This window comes from Rhincodon typus, chromosome 15, assembly GCF_021869965.1.
Source record: "Rhincodon typus isolate 14 chromosome 15, sRhiTyp1.1, whole genome shotgun sequence".
NCBI lineage: Eukaryota > Metazoa > Chordata > Chondrichthyes > Orectolobiformes > Rhincodontidae > Rhincodon > Rhincodon typus.
This window is the reverse complement of record NC_063346.1, coordinates 1,218,274-1,229,326: the sequence shown is the minus strand read 5'-3', so window position 1 is coordinate 1,229,326 and position 11,053 is coordinate 1,218,274. Positions and strand designations below refer to the sequence as shown.

Sequence of the window (11,053 nt, the reverse complement as noted above, 5' to 3'; positions counted from 1 at the left end):
GGACACGGTGTGTTATAAGGACGGGGTTTATTGTCTGTATTTGTTTACAGGGGACACGGTGTGTTATAAGGATGGGGTTTATTGGATCCTAGGCCGCAGTTCTGTCGATATCATTAAGAGTGGAGGACACAAGATCAGTGCCCTGGATGTTGAGCGCCACCTTCTGGGACATCCGCATATTTCAGGTTTGAATTTTCAGTATAAAATATGAATCTGATTTTCATTGCAGCTGTCTTTGCTATTTGATATTTTTCACTTGCTTACCCATTCCCGTCTATCATTCCAGTGCAGTCAACACCACCACCTGCCTTTGTGCCTCACACACATCCACATCCCCTCAATGTCTCTCTCACTCCCACTTTGTTTCTCTCTCAAAGGCCTTTTCACTCTCTCTAACACATGCATTCACACCTCTTGCACTCCACCCACTGTCCCTCTGATGTGGAGATAGACAACTGCACCTTCTCCACCATAACACTCAACATTAGAGTTCCCGAAGGATGCATCCTCAGCCCCATACTGTACTCTCTGTACACCCGCGACTGTACAGCCAAACTCCAAACAAATGTCAACTACGAGTTTGCTGATGACACCACTGTGGTAGGACGGGTATCATGCAACAAATGAGTCAGAATACAGAAAGGAGATAGAGCGTTTGGTGATGTGGTGCAATGATAACAACCTGTCAATGTCGGCAAAACTAAAGAACTGATCATTGACTTAAGAAAGAAAGGCAGAGAATACGCCCCCATCTACATCAACGCAGCGAAGGTTGAGAGCATCAAGAGTGTCAAGTTCCTCGGAGTGACAATAACTAACGACCTGTCCTGGAATTCCCACATCGATGCAACAGTCAAGAAGACACAACAACGCCCCTTCTTCCTCAGGCAGCTCAGGAAATTCAGCATGTTCATAAGGTCCCTCACCAACTTTTACAGATGCACCATTGAAAGCGTACTGTGTTTAACGGCCTGGTATGGCAACTGCTCTGCCCAGGACAGTAAGAAACTACAGAAGGTGATGTGCACAGCCCAGATCATCACGGAAGCCAACCTTCCATCTATTTACATGGCTTCCTGCCGCGGAGAAGTTGCCAACATCAAAGACCAATCCTACCCAGATAATGCTCTCTTACAACCTCACCTGTTGGGCAGAAGATACAGAAGCTTGAACACATCAACAGGTTCAAGGACAGCTTCTTCCCAGCCATTATTAGACAGATGAATGGACTCTCTAACTTCAAATAATGTTGATCTTACTTTGCACGCGTCCTGTGCAGTGTAACCTATGTGCCCTCAATCTGTCAAAGTTTTTTTCACCCTATGATCTGCCTGTACTGCTTGCAAACAAAGCTTTTCACTGTACTTAGGTACATGTGACAATAAATCAAATCAGATGCCTGTGTTGGACTGTGATGGACAAAATCAGAAGTCACACCACACCAGGTTATAACCCAACAGATTTACTTAAAATCACCTTAATAAAAATAAACCTGTTGGACTGTAACCTGGTTCTGACTTTGTCCACATTCTCTCTCTCTCTCTCTCTCAACCCTCTCCCTCTCACCTTCCACATTCTCTGTTCCTCCACATAGTCTCACATTCTCTAACACCTCTCACTCACTCCCCCCAACTCTCTCTCACACCACCCCCTCACACACCCCTCACCCTCCCTCTCACACACCCCTCTCTCATTCTGTGCTTTCTTCCTATCTCTCCCAGTACCCTGCCACTCTGTTCTCACGCACACCACACCCCCTCACTTCATGCTGCCTTCCTCTCTCTCATCACTCCCTCAACACATACAGACTCACACATATGTCCCCCTGCTCTGAAGTAGAATGAGTTGGTTAATGGTGATTTAGAGGAAAGGACTGGGGAGATTTTGCCCTTGTCTTTTTTAATATATTTTCTTCACAGTCCAGTATTTCACTCCTACTTTGCAGCAGAAGCAGCAGTTAATGAGGGACTCGTAAACTACTTTAGTTATATTAAATAGTTGATACAGTTGTGACGGGGCAGCTGAGCCATGTGGAAGAGATGGAGTCTGGGAAGCACCATGTGTCAAGACAAACACAGCTGCAGGAAGTGTGACTGTTTTCAATGTTGAGCACTGGGTTTAAAACTTGAGCAGCAGCAGAAGTCTCTATTGAGCATCCACGAGTCAGGAAACTATGGATAGCATGTACAGGAAGGTGGTCACACCACAATTTAGGGGTCCACAGGTAGATAGGGGATGGGTGACTGTCAGGCAGTCCGAGACAAGCAGCAGGGTAGTGCAGGAGACAAGCTTACTCAAAAATGGGCTTTCCACTTTGGATCCTGCTGAGAGCCCTTCCCATTGATTGCTACCTTGCTGCGCTGGAGAGGGCTCAATGTTCCATTGATCCTGAGAGTGATGACGTCAGGAATTCTCAACTCCTGGCAGGGCCACTTATGGTGGTAAGGTCATAGGGGAGGAACCAGGCAGAGTGCAATCTAAAACAGGTCCTCAAGTGATCCAGGCAGAAGATATTCATGTGATATCAATGGCTGTAATGGTGGAGCAGTAGGGATATTCCCAGTGTCGCGGTTTCCATGCCACTGGAACTGGATCTACCTTCTCTCAAGGGCCGTGTATCCGCTGATGTACAACAGCATCCCCATGTTAGAAGATTAACACGTGAGGTGTCTACCTAGAACAATTCAAACCCCCACATACAACACAAACCTGGCAGCAATCAGTGACAGGTGACCGAGACAGGATTGTGTGATCTGGAAGTCCCTTGCTTTGGACTGCAGTTGTTTCACTTTTGGAATTGGAACAGGAGAGCATTTTGGAAGTTTTCTTCAGAACTGAGCAGCCCTCTTCTGAATCCACTCTGTTCACCCCATACAGGGAATTGGTTAGAAATGAGACCTTACCTGTCGTCTCCATCAACTTGTCCTGAAAATCTGGGCCAAGGAAGAAATCCCTGTCAATCTCTGCGATGCTGCCATCACTACTATCTTCAAGAAAGGACACTTAGTGAAATGAGGAATCTCTTTAGTCTGCATGGCTGGGAAAGTAATCGCCTGAATTCATGCAAGGTGCTTTCTCCCAGTTTCTGAGGAAATCTTTCCTGAAAGCCAACAAAACTGTGGAACTATGGACATGATTTTTTACTGCTCAGCAACTCGGTGAGAAATGCCAGGAACAACACCAACCACTTAAAATGGCCTTCATCAACCTGACCAAGGCTTTGACTCAGTTGCAAAGTGCTATGAAAGACCTTGTCAATGGCTGACTGTCCAGTGAAATTTGTCAATATCCAATATCTCCTCCACAATAAAGTGTTGGAGATGGTCCTCACTGACAGTATTATGACAGAATCTGTTTGGACCTTCAGTATGCAGATGTTAATATAATCTCTGCTGTCTTGGTAGGGAATTGTCAGACCCTGTTTAACTCCTTCGTGGAAGCATACTGAAGAATTGGTCTCAGCTTCAAATGCAGGCTGCAGAGAGAGAAAACACTGGGAGTTGAGTGAAGTGTAGGAGATAAATCTTAATCTTTTCCTGCCTTAAAATCTAGCAAACTGTGGGTAAATGAAATGTAAACATTTAAGGTTGCTTTTCTTTCAGCCCTAAGGAGAGTTAAAACAAGCTTTCATAGTGGTCTAGGATACAGGGAGCAGCTAATCAAGAAAATTGGTTTAATCTGGTTCTCAAAGCAGGGCAAGCTTAAAGTGCTCCCAACACAGAATGCAAGCTGCAGAGTTTGAAACCGTTGGGAACTGAGCTAAGTGTGGGAGATTAGGGAAGTGGAGGGGGAGGCATTGCTGTGTCTTGTTCCAACTATTTCTGAGAAAGACTGCTTTGGGTTCAGAATACTGCTGTACGTCTAACTGCGGGCCTGTGTGAATACTAGTTTTATTGAGGAGGATGACCAGCAACAAGGTAAGGGCAAAGTAAGACCTTTTTTTAAACCTAAGTCTGCTTGTTATTAAAGGGGCAGAGATGGCAGTCAGTGGAGTGGTGTGCTCTTCCGGTCAGATGTGGGAGATCAGGGAGCAGTCGAGTGTCCCTGGTGACTATGTCTACAGGAAGTTTGTCTGGCTGCCACTCCTCTCAGACTGCATGGATTGGTTGGAGCAGCTGTTGGAAGCACTGAGGAGCATAGAGGAGACAGAGAGTGTGATAGATAGTAGCTTCAGGGAGATGGTCACACTGCAGGTTCAGTCAGGTAGATGGGTGTCCACCAGGAGATGTAGGCAATTCTAGAATTCACTCCCTAACAGCATTGTGGGTCGTTCAAGAAGGCAGCTCACCACTACCTTCTCCAGGGTAACTAGGGACAGGCCATAACAGCCAGCAACACCCACATTCCACAAATGAATAAAGAAAAGGTTAGTCTTCATTGCAAGTGAGTTTGAATCCAGGAGAAATGTCTTTCCGCAGTTGTAGAGTGCCTGAGTGAGACCACACTTTTGATTTGATTTATCACTATCACATGAACTGAAGTACAGTGAAAAGTGTTGTTTTACATGCTTTGCAGGCAGATCAGACTGTATAAGTGCATCAGGGTAACAGAACAGAGTGTGTTTGCATAGTTTTGATCTCCTTCTCTAAGGAGGAATATACTTGCCATAGAGAAAGTGCAGTAGAAGTTCACCAGATTAATGTCTGAGATAGTGAGATTATTTTAAGAGAAGAGCTTGCTGAGGCTGGGTCTTTATTCCTAAGAGTTTTGAAGAATGAGGCGTGATCTCATTAGAACTTACAAGATTCTTACAGGGCACGACAGAACGTTTCCCTGGGTTGGTGAATCTTGGGCCGGGGATATAGTCTCAGTGTAAAGGATAGGATGTTCAAGACTGAGATGAGGAGGAATTTCTTTGACAGACACATGAACAAGCAGGGAATAGAGGGCTATGGACCATGTACAGGCAAATGGTAATAGTTTAGTATGGCATCATGGTCAGCAGGGACATGGTGGGCCAAAGGGCATGTACCTGTGCTGTGCTGTCCTATGATGGTGGTGAATCTTTGAAATTCTCTGCTTCAGGGGACTGTACAAGCTCAATTATTGACTAGATTCAAGACAGAAATTGATAGATTTCTGGACACTAATGACTTTAGGGATAAGGAGGCTGTACTGGCAAGTGACACTGAGAAGATGATCAGCCAAGATCTGGAATGGCAGAGCAGTCTTGAGAGGCTGAATAGTCTATTTCTTTTCCTAAACTGTCATTCACACAGTTGCACTTCTCTGCTCTCATTCATCTTCTTTCTTTCTGTACTAGACACAGGCACGCACACAATGAGACCACTTCTCCCCCCACCCCCAAAACCCTGCTATCTCTCTATCACAACCCTGGACCCCACCCCAGCCCAGCCTCCCCCCGCTTCCTCCCTACCTTCGCCTCTCCATTTCCCTCCTCTTCCACTGCCCAGCAGCACCCCCCATCTTATTCTTGCACACTATTTGCCATTGCAGATGTTGCAGTTATTGGTGCCCCTGATATGACCTGGGGACAGAAGGTGGTCGCAGTTGTACAGTTAAAGGAAGGATATTCACTATCCCAGAAGGAGCTGAAGGAATGGGCCAGGTAAGAGGGAGGGATATGAAGATAATCAATTCAGTTCGAGTTCTCATTTAGAGGCTGACGGCCACCTTTCTCTAACGGGAGCTACGATGTTTCCACCAGATTCCTGGCCCCCTGCCACTGGATGCCCATGCAGTGTTTCAGGAATAGGGTGGGGTTTGTGTCTGGGTCGGATGGTCTTTGGCAGGTCAGTGCAGACTGGATGGGTGGAATGGCCCCTTTCTGCACTGTAGGGATTCTATGATTCTTGCCATGAGACCCGGTGGCCCGCTATTGCCAGGCACCCTGGCACATCATTCACTGTCAGACAGATCGGACTCTGTCTTAGGGTCATGTGGCACATCCTAACCCAACAGAGCCATCAAACCAGAAGCCACAGTGAGTTCACATGTGAGTAGTATTAATGTTATCAGAACTGTACTCCTCAACTATTACTGATCAGCGGGCGGGTATGTGTTGTGGTCACTGTAGCTGTGTGAAGGAATGGGGTCGGTGTGCAGGGACAAGCTGCAGGGATGGAGGTCAGTGCGATATAGTTTCAGTGGGGTTAGTGAATGGTACTGAGGTTGTGCTTGTCTCTTATGACTTGAGAGGTGACTGGTTTGTGGGTTGGCTTGACAGATAGTTGTGAGGCTTAAAATCTGCAGCACTGGTTATTGTGGTCACTGATTTGTATTTTGATTACAGGCAGTATTTGGCCACCTACAGTCTCCCCACAGAGTTGATCCTTGTGGAGGAAATACCTCACAACAATATGGGAAAAGTGAACAAGAAAGATCTGCTGAAACGCTTTTATCCCACAACTAGCAAATAGGCCGGATTTCTCCAAGCCACAGTTTCTGCGTCTTGCTATCTCAGCGTCACAACATAGTGAAGATCCAGAACCTTCTCAGATCCCATCTTGGTCTAATCCTCTCCAGTCATCATTGATAGGGAACAAATAACAGAATGGGATCGTTTGGGGGCAGAATGGTTGAACAGAGACTTGGTACCCTTAATGGTATCAGGTGGAGCACTGTCTATTGGTCATCTGTTGGTTGACCAGTTCAAAATTGGGCTGTAGCCTAACTGCCAGGACAAAGACTTTTACCATTAAAAAAGAAATTTGAATCTCTTGTGATTACTCTGATCTCTTTAGTGAGTCTATGTGCAGTGTTTTGTTGTGTTAATTATTTATATGTACTGTTACCATTAATCTTTCTAGAGTATTGCGTATTAACACTCCATTTCATCCAGTGAAGGAGTCGAGGTTTCTTTGCCACATTTTTGATCAAAGCAAATTCATGATGTGACTTCCAGGGAAATAATTTGTAACTAACAAATTTGTAGAGTTTTATTTGAGGATGTCATTAGGGTTCTGAATGAGAATAATTTGGTAAACAAAATCTTCTGGACATTCTGGAAACTCTGAAGAACATGCCTTAATATGAGTATCTCACAAGACAGAGTCCCATAGTCATAATGCGAAATGCTGGCTTAGGAATCGTGCAGCCAGTAAATTCTAGTCTTAGAAGAAAATAAGAGATCGTATCCCATCCAAGGAAGAAGCATACAGATTGGCCAAGAAAAATAGTATGTCTGAGGATTGGGAGCAGTTTAGAATTCAGCAAAGAAGGACCAAGGGATTGGTTAAGGAGGGGAAATACAGTACGAAAGTAAGCTTGCAGGGAACGTAAAGACTGACAGTAAGAGTTTCTATTGGTATATGAAGAAAAAGAGATTGGTAAAGACAAATTTAAATCCCCTACAGACAGAAATGGGGGAATGTATAGTAGGGGACAAAGAAATGGCGGAGCAACTGAATACATTCTTTGGTTCTGTCTTCACAGAAGAGGACACAAATCAGACACCAAAATTGTTGGAGAATGCAAGATTTAGTAAGAGGGAAGAATTGCGGGAAATCAAAAATTAGTAGAGAAATGGTGCTGGGAAAATTGGTGAGATTGAAGACAGATAAATCTCCTGGCCTGATAATCTACGTCCCAGAGTCCTTAAGGAAGAGGCTGTAGAAATAGTGGATGCATTGGTGGTCATCTTCCAAGATTCTATGGACTCTGGAACAGATCCTGCAGATTGGAGGGTAGTGAATGTCACTCCAATATTCAAAAATGGAGGCAGAGAGAAAGCAGAGAATTATAGACTGGTGAACCTAACGTTGGTAGTGGGGAAAATTCTCAAATCCATTATCAAGGACTTTATAGCGGAGAATTTGGAAAGCAATAACAGGATTAGACAGAGTCAGCATGGATTTATGAAGGGGAAATCATTCTTGACAAATCTGTTGGCATTCTGTGAAGTAGTAACTAGTAGAGATGAAAAGGGGGAGCCAGTTGATAAGGTAGAAGGTGTTTGACAAAGTCCCACATAAGAGATTATTGTGCAAGACTAAAGCACATGGGACTGGGGGGGAAGTGTATTGAGTTGGATTGAAAACTGTGGGCAGAGAGGAAACAAAGAATGGGAATTAATGGGTCCTTACCAAATTGGCAGGCAGTAACTAGTGGGGTACCACAGGGATCGGTGCTGAGACCCAGCTATTCACAATATAACGATTTGGATGAGGGAACAAAATGTAACATCTCCAAGTTTGCAGATGTTACCAAGTTGGGTGGGAGGGTGAACGGTGACGAGGATGCAGACATCTTTCAGCATGATCTGGACAGGTAGGTTGGGTGAGTGAGCAAATTGATGGCAGATGCAATATAATTTAGATAAATGTGAGGCTATTCACTTTGGAAGCAAAAGCAAGAAGGCAGATTACTACCTGAACGGCTGTAAATTGGGAGAGGGGAGTGTGCAGTGGGACCTGGGTGTCCTTGTGCACCAGTCGCTGAAGGTAAGCATGCAGGTACAGCAGGCGGTAAAGAAGGTAAATGGTATGTTGGCCTTCACTGCGAGAGGTTTTGAGTACAGGAGCAGGGATGTGTTGTTGCAGATTATACAGGGCCTTGGTGAGACCACACCTGGAATATTGTGCAGTTTTGGTCACCTCTTCTGAGGAAGGATGTTCTTGCTCGAGGGAGTGCAGCGAAGGTTTACCAGGCTGATTCCGGGGATGGCGGGACTGACATGTGAGGAGAGATTGACTAAGTTGGGATTGTTTTTGCTGGAGTTCAGATGGGGTGGCGGGGGTGTGGATCTCAGAGAGACTTATAAAATTCTAACAGGACTGGACAGGGTAGATGCAGTGAGGGTGTTCCCGATAGTGGGTGTGCCCAGAACCAGGGATCACAGTCTGAGGGTTCGGGGTAGACCATTTCGGACGGAGATGAGGAGACATTTCTTCACCCAAAGAGTGGTGAGCCTGTGGAATGCATTACCACAGGAAGTAGTTGATGCCAAAACATTGAATGTATTCAAGAGGTGACTGGATATAGCACTTGGGACGAATAGGAACAAAGGTTATGGGGAGGAAACAGGATTAGACTATTGAGTTGGACGATCAGCCATGATCGTGATGAATGGTGGAGCAGGCTCGAAGGGCTGAATGGCCTCCTCCTGCTCCTATCCTCTGTGTTTCTACGTGAACAGATGCAGTTTGGCATGGAGATCTGTGATGTCCCACAGGGCCTGGTCCATGGACCATAGTCACCTACTGTATACAGCATTTATCCATGACCTGGCGACTGCTGTTCAGAGTATGGGTGTAAATTTTTTTCTCTTATTTGTGGGATTTGGGTGTCGCTGGCTGGCCAGCATTTCTTGCCCATCCCTAGTAGCCCTTGAGAAGGTGGTGAGCTGGAAGGAAGGAAGCAGCTGAAGATGGTTGGGTCCAGAACACTACCCTGAGAAACTCCTGTAGAGATGTTCTGGAGCTGCGATGATTGACTTCCATCAGCCACGACAATCTTCCTATGTGTCAGGTATGTCTTTAGCCACTGGAGAGTTTGCCCCTGATACCCATTTTTTCCCCAGTTTTGCTAGGGCTTCTTGATGTCAGGGGCTGTCACTCTCACCTCATCTCTGGAATTCAGCTCCTTTGTCCATGTTTGAACCAAAAATATCCCCTTTGTCCTCCACCTGTTTTTGTTTTCTCTCAAACATGGATAGGGTGATAGGCCAAGATCTTTTTTCTTCCCAGGGTAGGGGAATCCAGAACTAGAGAGCATAGGTTTAAAGTGAGATGGGAAAGATATAAAACGGACCTAAGGGTCAACTTTTTCCTAACACAGGGTGGTATGTGTATGGCATGAACTGCCAGAGAAAGGGGAGGAGGCTGGTACAATTACAACATTTAAAAGGCCTGTGGCTTTGTGGTGACCTTGTTACCATATAATCAGGAAGATTCCTAGGATATACTTCCTGTAACACCTCAGTTGCCCAATTTTCCCACTGACTTTTCAATTACAGTAGGTATCACTCCCACCTGTCATTCAGCTATATTAAACTCTGTGGGACAGAGAATTTCTCTATTGCTCCTCTACCACTGTTCACTGGATTCTCCAGCCTCAACTTATACAATGAGAGACTACTCTTTTGACCATGAATTCCACCATATTACCACCTTTTCTGGCAAAACTCCTGAGTTACATCTTCTCAAAAGAATGACTTGCTCCCGTATCTAAAGTTCTTAATTTCTTTACATACTCCTCTTGGTACACGAGTAAAACTTACCCACACAAGTAAATTCTTTAAAGAGATCTGGGCACTTTCTTACCAAGCAATCCCTGACAAGGCTGTATACTGTTTTGCTGTTCTTTTGTTTTAACTCTGCTTTCATTTATCAGTTTAAGAGATCCCACTGGCTTATCCTTCCCAAATAACACAGTGGGGAACCGGAGGAACACAGCAGGCCAGGCAACAGAGGAACGGGAAAGCTGACGTTTTTGGATCAGGACCCTTCTTCCTGTTCCTCTGATGCTGCCTGGCCTGCTGTGTTCCTCCAGCTCTCTGCATCTGCAGTTCTTGCTATCTCATCCATCTTCCCAGTGCTTTTTTTAAAGACCACCACTGACTTCATGCACCTAACTTTTACAGTGAAAACATCTGAATTTTTTTTAAACATCTCTTCCCCCTTCTTGGATTTCTTTTTTTATCCTGTGGTAAGCTATCTTTGCTATCTTCAACAAGATTTTCTTTTCTCTTATCACCTGAGGATTTCTCTTCCCCCAGTTTCTATCCCTCACAGATAGAAATTGATGTTGGAAGCCAAACTATGATTTATAAATTAACTCAATCATCTGCCATCTCTGCTGCTACACTTGCAGTAGCAACTCTCTGCTGTTCCACATGAGTTTTCACTGCTTCAGGAAGTGATTTTTTGAACTCCTCCAAAGAACATTCTCTCTCTAACAGCGTCACATGTTTGATCTATTTTCAATGCCTTTATCCTTTATTTTGTTTGATCCTTTCAAATTCTATGTACGTTTGATTGGGTTCCTTTCTTAGATTTCTGAAACATTGTCTGTAGCTTCTGACACTAGTTCATATGCCCTTAAAGTGGCTTTTTTCACATCACACTTCCCAGAGACCGCACTCCACCCCCCC

The 11,053-nt window shown here is 44.9% G+C and overlaps 1 protein-coding gene across 1 annotated transcript in view; it reads left to right on the top strand.

The window, feature by feature from the left end:
- LOC109922101 (malonate--CoA ligase ACSF3, mitochondrial) overlaps positions 1–6,681 on the top strand; it is a 39,450-nt gene extending 32,769 nt beyond the window's left edge. Inside the window, exons 5-7 of the mRNA XM_020522123.2 lie at positions 51–185; positions 5,458–5,569; positions 6,254–6,681. Of these exons, the coding sequence (XP_020377712.1) occupies positions 51–185; positions 5,458–5,569; positions 6,254–6,380 (374 nt within the window). The 3' untranslated portion in view covers positions 6,381–6,681. The remainder of the gene's footprint in view (positions 1–50; positions 186–5,457; positions 5,570–6,253) is intronic.
- The last annotated feature ends 4,372 nt before the right edge of the window (positions 6,682–11,053 follow it).